The 16,839-nt window shown below is 61.6% G+C and overlaps 2 protein-coding genes across 2 annotated transcripts; one reads left to right on the top strand and one right to left on the bottom strand.

The window, feature by feature from the left end:
* The first annotated feature begins 1,102 nt into the window (after positions 1 to 1,102).
* LOC139274623 (protein starmaker-like) lies at positions 1,103 to 11,435 on the top strand. Its single transcript, XM_070891302.1, has 4 exons — positions 1,103 to 1,120; positions 1,874 to 2,233; positions 5,935 to 6,453; positions 10,911 to 11,435. Exons 1-4 carry the CDS (start codon positions 1,103 to 1,105, stop codon positions 11,433 to 11,435), a joined length of 1,422 nt encoding a protein of 473 aa, XP_070747403.1.
* Positions 11,436 to 15,073: 3,638 nt separating this feature from the next.
* Positions 15,074 to 16,618, bottom strand: LOC139274624 (Na(+)/H(+) antiporter NhaA 2-like). The gene has a single exon (XM_070891303.1). It carries the CDS (start codon positions 16,616 to 16,618, stop codon positions 15,074 to 15,076), a length of 1,545 nt encoding a protein of 514 aa, XP_070747404.1.
* Between the last annotated feature and the right edge of the window lie 221 nt (positions 16,619 to 16,839).

Genomic DNA, 16,839 nt, shown 5'->3' on the forward strand with positions numbered 1-16,839 from the left:
CGACCAGTGCCAGACCGTCCAATACCAGACTGACCAGACCGACCGCACCGACCAGACCGACAAGTGCCAGACCGACCAGACCAACCAGTGTCAGACCGACCAGTGCCAGATCGACCAGTGCCAGACTGACCAAACCGATCAGACCGACCAGACTGACCAGTGCCTGACCGACCAGACCGACGAGACTGACAAGTGCCATATCAACCAGACCAACCAGACCGACCAGATCGACCTGTGCCAGACCGTCCAGACCGGACAATGCCAGACTGACCAGTCCAACCAGTACCAGACCGACCAGACTGACCAGACCGACCAGTGCCAGAGCGACCAGTGCCAGACCGAACAGACCAACCAGTGTCAGATCGACCAAACTGACCAGGCCGACCAGACCGAGCAGTGCCAGACCGAGCAGTGCCAGACCGCCCAGCACCAGACCGATTAGTCCGACCAGACTGACCAGACTGACCAGACTGACCAGACCAACCAGAACGACCAGACCGACCAGATCGACCAGTGCAAGACCGATCAGACCGACCAGTGCCGGACCGACCAAACTGACCAGTGCCAGACCGACCAGACCGACCAGTGCCAGACCGACCAGACTGACCAGTGCCAGACCAACCAGACCGACCAGTGCCAGACCGACCAGACTGACTAGTGCCAGACCGACCAGACCGAGCAGTGCCAGACCGTCCAGTGCCAGACCGCCCAGACCGACCTGTGCCAGACCAACCAGACCAACCAGACCGACCAGTGCCAGACCGACCAGACCGACTAGTGCCAGACTGACCAGACCGACCAGAACCAGACCGTCCAGACTGACCAGACCGAGCAGTGCCAGACCGCCCAGCACCAGACCGATCAGTCCGACCAGACTGACCAGACTGACCATACCGACCAGACCAAGCAGAACGACCAGACCGACCAGATCGACCAGTGCAAGACCGATCAGACCGACCAGTGCCGGACCGACCAGACTGACCAGTGCCAGACCGACCAGACCGACCAGTGCCAGACCAACCAGACCAACCAGACCGAACAATGCCAGACCGACCAGAGCGATCAGAGCGACCGGACTGACCAGAGCCAGACCGACCAGTGCATGACCGACCAGTGCCAGGCCGACCAGACCGAGCAGTGCCAGACCGACCAGACTAACCAGACCGACTAGTACCAGACCGACCAGTGCCAGACCGACCAGACTGACCAGTACGATACCGACCAGACAGATCAGACCTACCAGACTGACCAGACGGACCAGACCGACCAGACAGGCCAGTGCCAGACCAACCGAAATGACCAGAATTACTAGACCGACCAGACCGACCAGTGCCAGACCGACCAGACCGACCAGTGCCAGACCGACCAGACCGACCAGTGCCAGATCGATCAGATTGACCAGTGCCAGACCCACCAGACCGACCAGTGCCAGACCGACCAAACCGACCAGACCGACAAGTGCGAGACCGACCAGACTGACCAGACCATCCAGTGCGAGACCGACCAGTGCCAGACCGTCCAATACCAGACTGACCAGACCGACCGCACCGACCAGACCGACAAGTGCCAGACCGACCAGACTGACCAGACCATCCAGTGCGAGACCGACCAGTGCCAGATCGTCCAATACCAGACTGACCAGACCGACCGCACCGACCAGACCGACAAGTGCCAGACCGACCAGACCAACCAGTGCCAGACCGACCAGTGCCAGATCGACCAGTGCCAGACCGATCAGATTGACCAGTGCCAGACCCACCAGACCGACCAGTGCCAGACCGACCAAACCGACCAGACCGACAAGTGCGAGACCGACCAGACTGACCAGACCATCCAGTGCGAGACCGACCAGTGCTAGACCGTCCAATGCCAGACTGACCAGACCGACCGGACCGACAAGTGCCAGACCGACCAGACCAACCAGTGCCAGACCGACCAGTGCCAGATCGACCAGTGCCAGACTGACCAAACCGATCAGACCGACCAGACTGACCAGTGCCTGACCGACCAGACCGACGAGACTGACAAGTGCCATATCAACCAGACCAACCAGACCGACCAGATCGACCAGTGCCAGACCGTCCAGACCGACCAGTACCAGACCGACCAGACTGACCAGACCGACCAGTGCCAGAGCGACCAGTGCCAGACCGAACAGACCAACCAGTGTCAGATCGACCAAACTGACCAGGCCGACCAGACCGAGCAGTGCCAGACCGAGCAGTGCCAGACCGCCCAGCACCAGACCGATCAGTCCGACCAGACTGACCAGACTGACCAGACCGACCAGACCAACCAGACCGACCAGATCGACCAGTGCAAGACCGATCAGACCGACCAGTGCCGGACCGACCAGACTGACCAGTGCCAGACCGACCAGACCGACCAGTGCCAGACCGACCAGACTGACCAGTGCCAGACTGACCAGACCGACCAGTGCCAGACCGACCAGTGCCAGACTGACCAGACCGTCCAGTGCCAGACCAACCAGACCAACCAGACCGACCAGTGCCAGACAGACCAGACTGACTAGTGCCAGACCGACCAGACTGAGCAGTGCCAGACCGACCAGTGGCAGACCGACCAGTGCCAGACCACCCAGACCGACCAGTGCCAGACCAACCAGACCGACCAGTGCCAGACCGACCAGACCGACCAGTGCCAGACCAACCAGACCGAACAATGCCAGACTGACCAGAGCGATCAGAGCGACCGGATTGACCAGAGCCAGACCGACCAGTGCCAGGCCGACCAGTGCCAGGCCGACTAGACCGAGCAGTGCCAGACCGAGCAGTGCCAGACCGACCAGACTAACCAGACCGACTAGTACCAGACCGACCAGTGCCAGACTGACAAGACTGACCAGTACGATACCGACCAGACCGATCAGACCTACCAGACTGACCAGACGGACCAGACTGACCAGACAGGCCAGTGCCAGACCGACCAGACCAACCAGAACGACCAGACCGACCAGATCGACCAGTGCAAGACCGATCAGACCGACCAGTGCCGGACCGACCAGACTGACCAGTGCCAGACCGACCAGACCGACCAGTGCCAGACCGACCAGACTGACCAGTGCCAGACCGACCAGACCGACCAGTGCCAGACCGACCAGTGCCAGACCGACCAGACCGTCCAGTGCCAGACCAACCAGACCAACCAGACCGACCAGTGCCAGACCGACCAGACTGACTAGTGCCAGACCGACCAGACCGAGCAGTGCCAGACCGACCAGTCGCAGACCGACCAGTGCCAGACCACCCAGACCGACCAGTGCCAGACCAACCAGACCAACCAGCCCGACCAGTGCCAGAGCGGCCAGTGCCAGACCGAACAGACCAACCAGTGTCAGATCGACCAAACTGTCCAGGCCGCCCAGACCGACCAGTGCCAGACCGAGCAGTGCCAGACCGACCAGACTAACCAGACTGACTAGTACCAGACCGACCAGTGCCAGACCGACAAGACTGACCAGTACGATACCGACCAGACCGATCAGACCTACCAGACTGACCAGACGGACCAGACTGACCAGACAGGCCAGTGCCAGACCGACCAGACCAACCAGAACGACCAGACTGACCAGATCGACCAGTGCAAGACCGATCAGACCGACCAGTGCCGGACCGACCAGACTGACCAGTGCCAGACCGACCAGACCGACCAGTGCCAGACCGACCAGACCGTCCAGTGCCAGACCAACCAGACCAACCAGACCGACCAGTGCCAGACCGACCAGACTGACTAGTGCCAGACCGACCAGACCGAGCAGTGCCAGACCGACCAGTCGCAGACCGACCAGTGCCAGACCACCCAGACCGACCAGTGCCAGACCAACCAGACCGACCAGTGCCAGAGCGACCAGTGCCAGACCGAACAGACCAACCAGTGTCAGATCGACCAAACTGACCAGGCCGCCCAGACCGACCAGTGCCAGACCGAGCAGTGCCAGACCGCCCAGCACCAGACCGATCAGTCCGACCAGACTGACCAGACCAACCAGAACGACCAGACCGACCAGATCGACCAGTGCAAGACCGATCAGACCGACCAGTGCCGCACCGACCAGACTGACCAGTGCCAGACCGACCAGACTGACTAGTGCCAGACCGACCAGACCGACCTGTGCCAGACCGACCAGTCGCAGACCGACCAGTGCCAGACCGACCAGACCGACTAGTGCCAGACCGACCAGACCGACCAGAACCAGACCGTCCAGACTGACCAGACCGAGCAGTGCCAGACCGCCCAGCACCAGACCGATCAGTCCGACCAGACTGACCAGACTGACCATACCGACCAGACCAAGCAGAACGACCAGACCGACCAGATCGACCAGTGCAAGACCGATCAGACCGACCAGTGCCGGACCGACCAGACTGACCAGTGCCAGACCGACCAGACCGACCAGTGCCAGACCAACCAGACCAACCAGCCCGACCAGTGCCAGAGCGGCCAGTGCCAGACCGAACAGACCAACCAGTGTCAGATCGACCAAACTGTCCAGGCCGCCCAGACCGACCAGTGCCAGACCGAGCAGTGCCAGACCGACCAGACTAACCAGACCGACTAGTACCAGACCGACCAGTGCCAGACCGACAAGACTGACCAGTACGATACCGACCAGACCGATCAGACTTACCAGACTGACCAGACGGACCAGACTGACCAGACAGGCCAGTGCCAGACCGACCAGACCAACCAGAACGACCAGACCGACCAGATCGACCAGTGCAAGACCGATCAGACCGACCAGTGCCGGACCGACCAGACTGACCAGTGCCAGACCGACCAGACCGACCAGTGCCAGACCGACCAGACCGTCCAGTGCCAGACCAACCAGACCAACCAGACCGACCAGTGCCAGACCGACCAGACTGACTAGTGCCAGACCGACCAGACCGAGCAGTGCCAGACCGACCAGTCGCAGACCGACCAGTGCCAGACCACCCAGACCGACCAGTGCCAGACCAACCAGACCGACCAGTGCCAGAGCGACCAGTGCCAGACCGAACAGACCAACCAGTGTCAGATCGACCAAACTGACCAGGCCGCCCAGACCGACCAGTGCCAGACCGAGCAGTGCCAGACCGCCCAGCACCAGACCGATCAGTCCGACCAGACTGACCAGACCAACCAGAACGACCAGACCGACCAGATCGACCAGTGCAAGACCGATCAGACCGACCAGTGCCGCACCGACCAGACTGACCAGTGCCAGACCGACCAGACTGACTAGTGCCAGACCGACCAGACCGACCTGTGCCAGACCGACCAGTCGCAGACCGACCAGTGCCAGACCGACCAGACCGACTAGTGCCAGACCGACCAGACCGACCAGAACCAGACCGTCCAGACTGACCAGACCGAGCAGTGCCAGACCGCCCAGCACCAGACCGTCAGTCCGACCAGACTGACCATACCGACCAGACCAAGCAGAACGACCAGACCGACCAGATCGACCAGTGCAAGACCGATCAGACCGACCAGTGCCGGACCGACCAGACTGACCAGTGCCAGACCGACCAGTGCCAGACCAACCAGACCGAACAATGCCAGACCGACCAGAGCGATCAGAGCGACCGGACTGACCAGAGCCAGACCGACCAGTGCATGACCGACCAGTGCCAGGCCGACCAGACCGAGCAGTGCCAGACCGACCAGACTAACCAGACCGACTAGTACCAGACCGACCAGTGCCAGACCGACCAGACTGACCAGTACGATACCGACCAGACAGATCAGACCTACCAGACTGACCAGACGGACCAGACCGACCAGACAGGTCAGTGCCAGACCAACCGAAATGACCAGAATTACTAGACCGACCAGACCGACCAGTGCCAGACCGACCAGACCGACCAGTGCCAGACCGACCAGACCGACCAGTGCCAGACCGATCAGATTGACCAGTGCCAGACCCACCAGACCGACCAGTGCCAGACCGACCAAACCGACCAGACCGACAAGTGCGAGACCGACCAGACTGACCAGACCATCCAGTGCGAGACCGACCAGTGCCAGACCGTCCAATACCAGACTGACCAGACCGACCGCACCGACCAGACCGACAAGTGCCAGACCGACCAGACTGACCAGACCATCCAGTGCGAGACCGACCAGTGCCAGATCGTCCAATACCAGACTGACCAGACCGACCGCACCGACCAGACCGACAAGTGCCAGACCGACCAGACTGACCAGACCATCCAGTGCGAGACCGACCAGTGCCAGATCGTCCAATACCAGACTGACCAGACCGACCGCACCGACCAGACCGACAAATGCCAGACCGACCAGACTGACCAGACCATCCAGTGCGAGACCGACCAGTGCCAGATCGTCCAATACCAGACTGACCAGACCGACCGCACCGACCAGACCGACAAGTGCCAGACCGACCAGACTGACCAGACCATCCAGTGCGAGACCGACCAGTGCCAGATCGTCCAATACCAGACTGACCAGACCGACCGCACCGACCAGACCGACAAGTGCCAGACCGACCAGACCAACCAGTGCCAGACCGACCAGTGCCAGATTGACCAGTGCCAGACCGATCAGATTGACCAGTGCCAGACCCACCAGACCGACCAGTGCCAGACCGACCAAACCGACCAGACCGACAAGTGCGAGACCGACCAGACTGACCAGACCATCCAGTACGAGACCGACCAGTGCTAGACCGTCCAATGCCAGACTGACCAGACCGACCGGACCGACAAGTGCCAGACCGACCAGACCAACCAGTGCCAGACCGACCAGTGCCAGATCGACCAGTGCCAGACTGACCAAACCGATCAGACCGACCAGACTGACCAGTGCCTGACCGACCAGACCGACGAGACTGACAAGTGCCATATCAACCAGACCAACCAGACCGACCAGATCGACCAGTGCCAGACCGTCCAGACCGACCAGTACCAGACCGACCAGACTGACCAGACCGACCAGTGCCAGAGCGACCAGTGCCAGACCGAACAGACCAACCAGTGTCAGATCGACCAAACTGACCAGGCCGACCCGACCGAGCAGTGCCAGACCGAGCAGTGCCAGACCGCCCAGCACCAGACCGATCAGTCCGACCAGACTGACCAGACTGACCAGACCGACCAGACCAACCAGAACGACCAGACCGACCAGATCGACCAGTGCAAGACCGATCAGACCGACCAGTGCCGGACCGACCAGACTGACCAGTGCCAGACCGACCAGACCGACCAGTGCCAGACCGACCAGACTGACCAGTGCCAGACTGACCAGACCGACCAGTGCCAGACCGACCAGACCAACCAGACCGACCAGTGCCAGACAGACCAGACTGACTAGTGCCAGACCGACCAGACCGAGCAGTGCCAGACCGACCAGTGGCAGACCGACCAGTGCCAGACCACCCAGACCGACCAGTGCCAGACCAACCAGACCGGCCAGTGCCAGACCGACCAGACCGACCAGTGCCAGACCAACCAGACCGAACAATGCCAGACCGACCAGAGCGATCAGAGCGACCGGACTGACCAGAGCCAGACCGACCAGTGCCAGGCCGACCAGTGCCAGGCCGACTAGACCGAGCAGTGCCAGACCGAGCAGTGCCAGACCGACCAGACTAACCAGACCGACTAGTACCAGACCGACCAGTGCCAGACCGACAAGACTGACCAGTACGATACCGACCAGACCGATCAGACCTACCAGACTGACCAGACGGACCAGACTGACCAGACAGGCCAGTGCCAGACCGACCAGACCAACCAGAACGACCAGACCGACCAGATCGACCAGTGCAAGACCGATCAGACCGACCAGTGCCGGACCGACCAGACTGACCAGTGCCAGACCGACCAGACCGACCAGTGCCAGACCGACCAGACTGACCAGTGCCAGACCGACCAGACCGACCAGTGCCAGACCGACCAGTGCCAGACCGACCAGACCGTCCAGTGCCAGACCAACCAGACCAACCAGACCGACCAGTGCCAGACCGACCAGACTGACTAGTGCCAGACCGACCAGACCGAGCAGTGCCAGACCGACCAGTCGCAGACCGACCAGTGCCAGACCACCCAGACCGACCAGTGCCAGACCAACCAGACCAACCAGACCGACCAGTGCCAGAGCGACCAGTGCCAGACCGAACAGACCAACCAGTGTCAGATCGACCAAACTGTCCAGGCCGCCCAGACCGACCAGTGCCAGACCGAGCAGTGCCAGACCGACCAGACTAACCAGACCGACTAGTAACAGACCGACCAGTGCCAGACCGACAAGACTGACCAGTACGATACCGACCAGACCGATCAGACCTACCAGACTGACCAGACGGACCAGACTGACCAGACAGGCCAGTGCCAGACCGACCAGACCAACCAGAACGACCAGACCGACCAGATCGACCAGTGCAAGACCGACCAGACTGACCAGTGCCAGACCGACCAGACCGACCAGTGCCAGACCGACCAGACCGTCCAGTGCCAGACCAACCAGACCAACCAGACCGACCAGTGCCAGACCGACCAGACTGACTAGTGCCAGACCGACCAGACCGAGCAGTGCCAGACCGACCAGTCGCAGACCGACCAGTGCCAGACCACCCAGACCGACCAGTGCCAGACCAACCAGACCGACCAGTGCCAGAGCGACCAGTGCCAGACCGAACAGACCAACCAGTGTCAGATCGACCAAACTGACCAGGCCGCCCAGACCGACCAGTGCCAGACCGAGCAGTGCCAGACCACCCAGCACCAGACCGATCAGTCCGACCAGACTGACCAGACCAACCAGAACGACCAGACCGACCAGATCGACCAGTGCAAGACCGATCAGACCGACCAGTGCCGGACCGACCAGACTGACCAGTGCCAGACCGACCAGACCGACCAGTGCCAGACCGACCAGACTGACCAGTGCCAGACTGACCAGACCGACCTGTGCCAGACCGACCAGTGCCAGACCGACCAGACCGACCAGTGCCAGACCAACCAGACCGACCAGTGCCAGACCGACCAGACTGACTAGTGCCAGACCGACCAGACCGAGCAGTGCCAGACCGACCAGTGCCAGACCGCCCAGACCGACCTGTGCCAGACCGACCAGACCAACCAGACCGACCAGTGCCAGACCGACCAGACCGACTAGTGCCAGACCGACCAGACCGACCAGAACCAGACCGTCCAGACTGACCAGGCCGACCAGTGCCAGACCGAGCAGTGCCAGACCGCCCAGCACCAGACCGATCAGTCCGACCAGACTGACCAGACTGACCATACCGACCAGACCAACCAGAACGACCAGACCGACCAGATCGACCAGTGCAAGACCGATCAGACCGACCAGTGCCGGACCGACCAGACTGACCAGTTCCAGACCGACCAGACCGACCAGTGCCAGACCAACCAGATCAACCAGACCGAACAATGCCAGACCGACCAGAGCGATCAGAGCGACCGGACTGACCAGAGCCAGACCGACCAGTGCCAGACCGACCAGTGCCAGGCCGACCAGACCGAGCAGTGCCAGACCGAGCAGTGCCAGACCGACCAGACTAACCAGACCGACTAGTACCAGACCGACCAGTGCCAGACCGACCAGACTGACCAGTACGATACCGACCAGACCGATCAGACCTACCAGACTGACCAGACGGACCAGACCGACCAGACAGGCCAGTGCCAGACCAACCGAAATGACCAGAATTACTAGACCGACCAGACCGACCAGTGCCAGACCGATCAGACCGACCAGTGCCAGACCGACCAGACCGACCAGTGCCAGATCGATCAGATTGACCAGTGCCAAACCCACCAGACCGACCAGTGCCAGACCGACCAAACCGACTAGACCGACAAGTGCAAGACCGAACAGACTGACCAGACCATCCAGTGCGAGACCGACCAGTGCAGATCGTCCAATACCAGACTGACCAGACCGACCGCACCGACCAGACCGACAAGTGCCAGACCGACCAGACCAACCAGTGCCAGACCGACCAGTGCCAGATCGACCAGTGCCAGACCGATCAGATTGACCAGTGCCAGACCCACCAGACCGACCAGTGCCAGACTGACCAAACCGACCAGACCGACAAGTGCGAGACCGACCAGGCTGACCAGACCATCCAGTGCGAGACCGACCAGTGCTAGACCGTCCAATGCCAGACCGACCAGACCAACCAGAACGACCAGACCGACCAGATCGACCAGTGCAAGACCGATCAGACCGACCAGTGCCAGACCGACCAGACTGACCAGTGCCAGACCGACCAGACCGACCAGTGCCAGACCGACCAGACTGACCAGTGTCAGACCGACCAGACCGACCAGTGCCAGACCGACCAGTGCCAGACCGACCAGACCGTTCAGTGCCAGACCAACCAGACCGACCAGTGCCAGACCGACCAGACTGACTAGTGCCAGACCGACCAGACTGAGCAGTGCCAGACCGACCAGTGGCAGACCGACCAGTGCCAGACCACCCAGACCGACCAGTGCCAGACCAACCAGACCGACCAGTGCCAGAGCGACCAGTGCCAGACCGAACAGACCAACCAGTGTTAGATCGACCAAACTGACCAGGCCGCCCAGACCGACCAGTGCCAGACCGAGCAGTGCCAGACCGCCCAGCACCAGACCGATTAGTCCGACCAGACTGACCAGACCAACCAGAACGACCAGACCGACCAGATCGACCAGTGCAAGACCGATCAGACTGACCAGTGCCGGACCGACCAGACTGACCAGTGCCAGACCGACCAGACCGACTAGTGCCAGACCGACCAGACTGACCAGTGCCAGACTTACCAGACCGACCAGTGCCAGACCGACCAGTGCCAGACCGACCAGACCGACCAGTGCCAGACCAAATAGACCAACCAGACCGACCAGTGCCAGACCGAACAGATTGACTAGTGCCAGACCGAGCAGTGCCAGACCGACCAGTGCCAGACCGCCCAGACCGACCAGTGCCAGACCAACCAGACTGACCAGTGCCAGACCGACCAGACCGACCAGTGCCAGACTGACCAGACCGATCAGAACCAGACCGTCCAGACTGACCAGGCCGACCAGTGCCAGACCGAGCAGTGCCAGACCGCCCAGCACCAGACCGATCAGTCCGACCAGACTGACCAGACTGACCATACCGACCAGACCAACCAGAACGACCAGACCGACCAGATCGACCAGTGCAAGACCGATCAGACCTACCAGTGTCGGACCGACCAGACTGACCAGTGCCAGACCGACCAGACCGACCAGTGCCAGACCAACCAGACCAACCAGACCGAACAATGCCAGACCGACCAGAGCGATCAGAGCGACCGGACTGACCAGAGCCAGACCGACCAGTGCCAGACCGACCAGTGCCAGGCCGACCAGACCAAGCAGTGCCAGACCGAGCAGTTCCAGACCGACCAGACTAACCAGACCGACTAGTGCCAGACCGACCAGTGCCAGACCGACCAGACCGTCCAGTGCCAGACCAACCAGACCAACCAGACCGACCAGTGCCAGACCGACCAGACCGAGCAGTGCCAGACCGACCAGTGGCAGACCGACCAGTGCCAGACCACCCAGACCGACCAGTGCCAGACCAACCAGACCGAACAATGCCAGACCGACCAGAGCGATCAGAGCGACCGGACTGACCAGAGCCAGACCGACCAGTGCCAGACCGACCAGTGCCAGGCCGACCAGACCGAGCAGTGCCAGACCGAGCAGTGCCAGACCGACCAGACTAATCAGACCGACTCGTACCAGACCGACCAGTGCCAGTCCGACAAGACTGACCAGTACGATACCGACCAGACCGATCAGACCTACCAGACTGACCAGACAGACCAGACTGACCAGGCAGGCCAGTGCCAGACCGACCACACCAACCAGAACGACCAGACCGATCAGATCGACCAGTGCAAGACCGATCAGACCGACCAGTGCCGGACCGACCAGACTGACCAGTGCCAGACCGACCAGACCGACCAGTGCCAGACCGACCAGACTGACCAGTGTCAGACCGACCAGACCGACCAGTGCCAGACCGACCAGTGCCAGACCGACCAGACCGTCCAGTGCCAGACCAACCAGACCGGCCAGTGCTAGACCGACCAGACTGACTAGTGCCAGACCGATCAGACTGAGCAGTGCCAGACCGACCAGTGGCAGACCGACCAGTGCCAGACCACCCAGACCGACCAGTGCCAGACCAACCAGACCGACCAGTGCCAGAGCGACCAGTGCCAGACCGAACAGACCAACCAGTGTCAGATCGACCAAACTGACCAGGCCGCCCAGACCGACCAGTGCCAGACCGAGCAGTGCCAGACCGCCCAGCACCAGACCGATCAGTCCGACCAGACTGACCAGACCAACCAGAACGACCAGACCGACCAGATCGACTAGTGCAAGACCGATCAGACTGACCAGTGCCGGACCGACCAGACTGACCAGTGCCAGACCGCCCAGACCGACCAGTGCCAGACCGACCAGACTGACCAGTGCCAGACTTACCAGACCGACCAGACCGACCAGTGCCAGACCGACCAGTGCCAGGCCGACCAGACCGAGCAGTGCCAGACCGAGCAGTGCCAGACCGACCAGACTAACCAGACCGACTAGTACCAGACCGACCAGTGCCAGTCCGACAAGACTGACCAGTACGATACCGACCAGACCGATCAGACCTACCAGACTGACCAGACAGACCAGACTGACCAGGCAGGCCAGTGCCAGACCGACCACACCAACCAGAACGACCAGACCGATCAGATCGACCAGTGCAAGACCGATCAGACCGACCAGTGCCGGACCGACCAGACTGACCAGTGCCAGACCGACCAGACCGACCAGTGCCAGACCGACCAGACTGACCAGTGTCAGACCGACCAGACCGACCAGTGCCAGACCGACCAGTGCCAGACCGACCAGACCGTCCAGTGCCAGACCAACCAGACCGGCCAGTGCCAGACCGACCAGACTGACTAGTGCCAGACCGATCAGACTGAGCAGTGCCAGACCGACCAGTGGCAGACCGACCAGTGCCAGACCACCCAGACCGACCAGTGCCAGACCAACCAGACCGACCAGTGCCAGAGCGACCAGTGCCAGACCGAACAGACCAACCAGTGTCAGATCGACCAAACTGACCAGGCCGCCCAGACCGACCAGTGCCAGACCGAGCAGTGCCAGACCGCCCAGCACCAGACCGATCAGTCCGACCAGACTGACCAGACCAACCAGAACGACCAGACCGACCAGATCGACTAGTGCAAGACCGATCAGACTGACCAGTGCCGGACCGACCAGACTGACCAGTGCCAGACCGCCCAGACCGACCAGTGCCAGACCGACCAGACTGACCAGTGCCAGACTTACCAGACCGACCAGACCGACCAGTGCCAGACCAACCAGACCACCCAGACCGACCAGTGCCAGACCAACCAGACCGACCAGTGCCAGAGCGACCAGTGCCAGACCGAACAGACCAACCAGTGTCAGATCGACCAAACTGACCAGGCCGCCCAGACCGACCAGTGCCAGACCGAGCAGTGCCAGACCGCCCAGCACCAGACCGATCAGTCCGACCAGACTGACCAGACCAACCAGAACGACCAGACCGACCAGATCGACTAGTGCAAGACCGATCAGACTGACCAGTGCCGGACCGACCAGACTGACCAGTGCCAGACCGCCCAGACCGACCAGTGCCAGACCGACCAGACTGACCAGTGCCAGACTTACCAGACCGACCAGACCGACCAGTGCCAGACCGACCAGTGCCAGGCCGACCAGACCGAGCAGTGCCAGACCGAGCAGTGCCAGACCGACCAGACTAACCAGACCGACTAGTACCAGACCGACCAGTGCCAGTCCGACAAGACTGACCAGTACGATACCGACCAGACCGATCAGACCTACCAGACTGACCAGACAGACCAGACTGACCAGGCAGGCCAGTGCCAGACCGACCACACCAACCAGAACGACCAGACCGATCAGATCGACCAGTGCAAGACCGATCAGACCGACCAGTGCCGGACCGACCAGACTGACCAGTGCCAGACCGACCAGACCGACCAGTGCCAGACCGACCAGACTGACCAGTGTCAGACCGACCAGACCGACCAGTGCCAGACCGACCAGTGCCAGACCGACCAGACCGTCCAGTGCCAGACCAACCAGACCGGCCAGTGCCAGACCGACCAGACTGACTAGTGCCAGACCGATCAGACTGAGCAGTGCCAGACCGACCAGTGGCAGACCGACCAGTGCCAGACCACCCAGACCGACCAGTGCCAGACCAACCAGACCGACCAGTGCCAGAGCGACCAGTGCCAGACCGAACAGACCAACCAGTGTCAGATCGACCAAACTGACCAGGCCGCCCAGACCGACCAGTGCCAGACCGAGCAGTGCCAGACCGCCCAGCACCAGACCGATCAGTCCGACCAGACTGACCAGACCAACCAGAACGACCAGACCGACCAGATCGACTAGTGCAAGACCGATCAGACTGACCAGTGCCGGACCGACCAGACTGACCAGTGCCAGACCGCCCAGACCGACCAGTGCCAGACCGACCAGACTGACCAGTGCCAGACTTACCAGACCGACCAGACCGACCAGTGCCAGACCAACCAGACCAACCAGACCGACCAGTGCCAGACCGACCAGACTGACTAGTGCCAGACCGAGCAGTGCCAGACCGACCAGTGCCAGACCGCCCAGACCGACCAGTGCCAGACCAACCAGACCAACCAGACCGACCAGTGCCAGACCGACCAGACCGACCAGTGCCAGACCGACCAGAATGACCAGAACCAGACCGTCCAGACTGACCAGACCGACCAGTGCCAGACCGACCAGAGCGATCAGACTGACCAGACCGACCAGTGCCAGACCGTCCAATGCCAGACTGACCAGAGCAACCGTACCGACCAGACCGACAAGTGCCAGACCGACCATATCAACCAGTGCCAGACCGACCAGTGCCAGATCGACCAGTGCCAGACTGACAAGACCAAACAGACTGACCAGACTGACCAGTGCCAGACCGAACAGCCCGACCAGACTGACTAGTGCCAACCGACCAGACCGACCAGTGCCAGACCGACCAGTGCCAGCCCGACCAGTGCCAATCCTACCAGACCAACCAGACCGACCAGTGCCAGACCAACCAAACCGACCGGACCGACCAGTGCCAGATCGATCAGTCCGACCAGACTGACCAGACTGACCAGACCCACCAGTCCGACCAGACCAACTAGATCGACCAGTGCCAGACCGATCAGACCGACCAGTGCCAGACTGACCAGACTGACCAGTGCCAGACCGACCAGTACCAGACCAACCAGACCGACCATACCAAACAGACCGACCAGCCCGACTAGTGCCAGACCGAACAGACCGACCAATGCCATACCGACCAGACCAACCAGTCTGACCAGACCAACCGGTGCGAGACCGACCAGACCAACCAGACCGACTCGTGCCAGACCGACCAGACCGACCAATGACGGACTGACCAGATCAACCAGACTGACCAGTGCCAGACTGACCAGAACGACCAGTACCAGATCGACCAGACCGACCATTACCAGACCAATCAGTGCCAGACCGACCAGACTGACCAAATCGACCAGTGCCAGATCGATCAGTCCGACCAGACTGACCAGACCAACCAGTCCGACCAGACCAACCAGATCGGCCACTGCCAGACCGATCAGACCGACCAGTGCCAGACTGACTAGACTGACCAGTGCCAGACCAACCAGACCCACCAGTGCCAGACCAATCAGACCGACCAGCCCGACTAGTGCCAGACCGACCAGATACACCAGTCCGACCAGACCAAACAGTGCCAGACCAATCAGACCAACCAGACCGACTAGTGGCAGACCGACCAGACCGACCAATGCCAGACTGACCAGATCAACCAGATCGACCAGTGCCAGACTGACCAGACCGACCAGTACCAAATCGACCAGACCGCCCATTACCAGACCAATCAGTGCCAGACTGACCAGACCGACCAAACTGACCAGACTGACCAGTGCCAGACTGACCAGACCGACCAATGCCACACCGACCAGACGGAGCAGTGCCAGACCGACCAGACCGATCAGACCGAACAGTGCCAGACCGACCAGAGCCAGACCGACCAGAGCCAGACCGACCAGAGCCAGACCGTCCAGTGCCAGACCGTCCAGTGCCAGACTGACCAGACCGACTTGACCGACCAGACCGACCAGTGCCGGACTGACCAGACCGACCAGTGCCAGACCGACCAGAGCGACCAGACTGACCAGACCGACCAGTGCCAGACCGTCCAATGCCAGACTGACCAGAGCAACCGGACCGACCAGTGCCAATCCTACCAGACCAACCAGACCGACCAGTGCCAGACCAACCAAACCAACCGGACCAACCAGTGCCAGATCGATCAGTCCGACCAGACTGACCAGACCGACCAGACCCACCAGTCCGACCAGACCAACTAGATCGACCAGTGACAGACCGATCAGACCGACCAGTGCCAGACTGACCAGACTGACCAGTGCCAGACCGACCAGTACCAGACCAACCAGACCGACCAGTACCAGATCGACCAGACCGACCATTACCAGACCAATCAGTGCCAGACCGACCAGACCGACCAGACTGACCAGACCGACCAGTGCCAGACTGACCAGACCGACCAGACTGACCAGACCGACCAGACGGAGCAGTGCCAGACCGACCAGACTGATCAGGCCGACCAGTGCCAGACCGACCAGTGCCAGACCGACCAGAGCCAGACCGTGCAGTGCCAGATTGAGCAGACCGACTTGACCGACCAGAC

This window comes from Pristiophorus japonicus, chromosome 10, assembly GCF_044704955.1.
Source record: "Pristiophorus japonicus isolate sPriJap1 chromosome 10, sPriJap1.hap1, whole genome shotgun sequence".
In the NCBI taxonomy this organism is placed as follows: domain Eukaryota; kingdom Metazoa; phylum Chordata; class Chondrichthyes; family Pristiophoridae; genus Pristiophorus; species Pristiophorus japonicus.

What these genes read in the sequence shown, in the direction of transcription:
- LOC139274623 (XM_070891302.1), top strand. An exon ending in AGACCGAGCAGTGCCAGACC is followed by an intron (nt 2,234 to 5,934) that starts GCCCAGCACCAG and finishes CAGACCCACCAG; the next exon opens with ACCGACCAGTGCCAGACCGA. An exon ending in AGACCGACCAGTGCCAGATC is followed by an intron (nt 6,454 to 10,910) that starts GTCCAATACCAG and finishes CAGATTGACTAG; the next exon opens with TGCCAGACCGAGCAGTGCCA.
- LOC139274624 (XM_070891303.1), bottom strand. Translation starts at nt 16,618, where the DNA reads ATGGTCGGTCTGGTCGATCTGGTACTGGTCGGTCTGGTTGGTCTGGTA.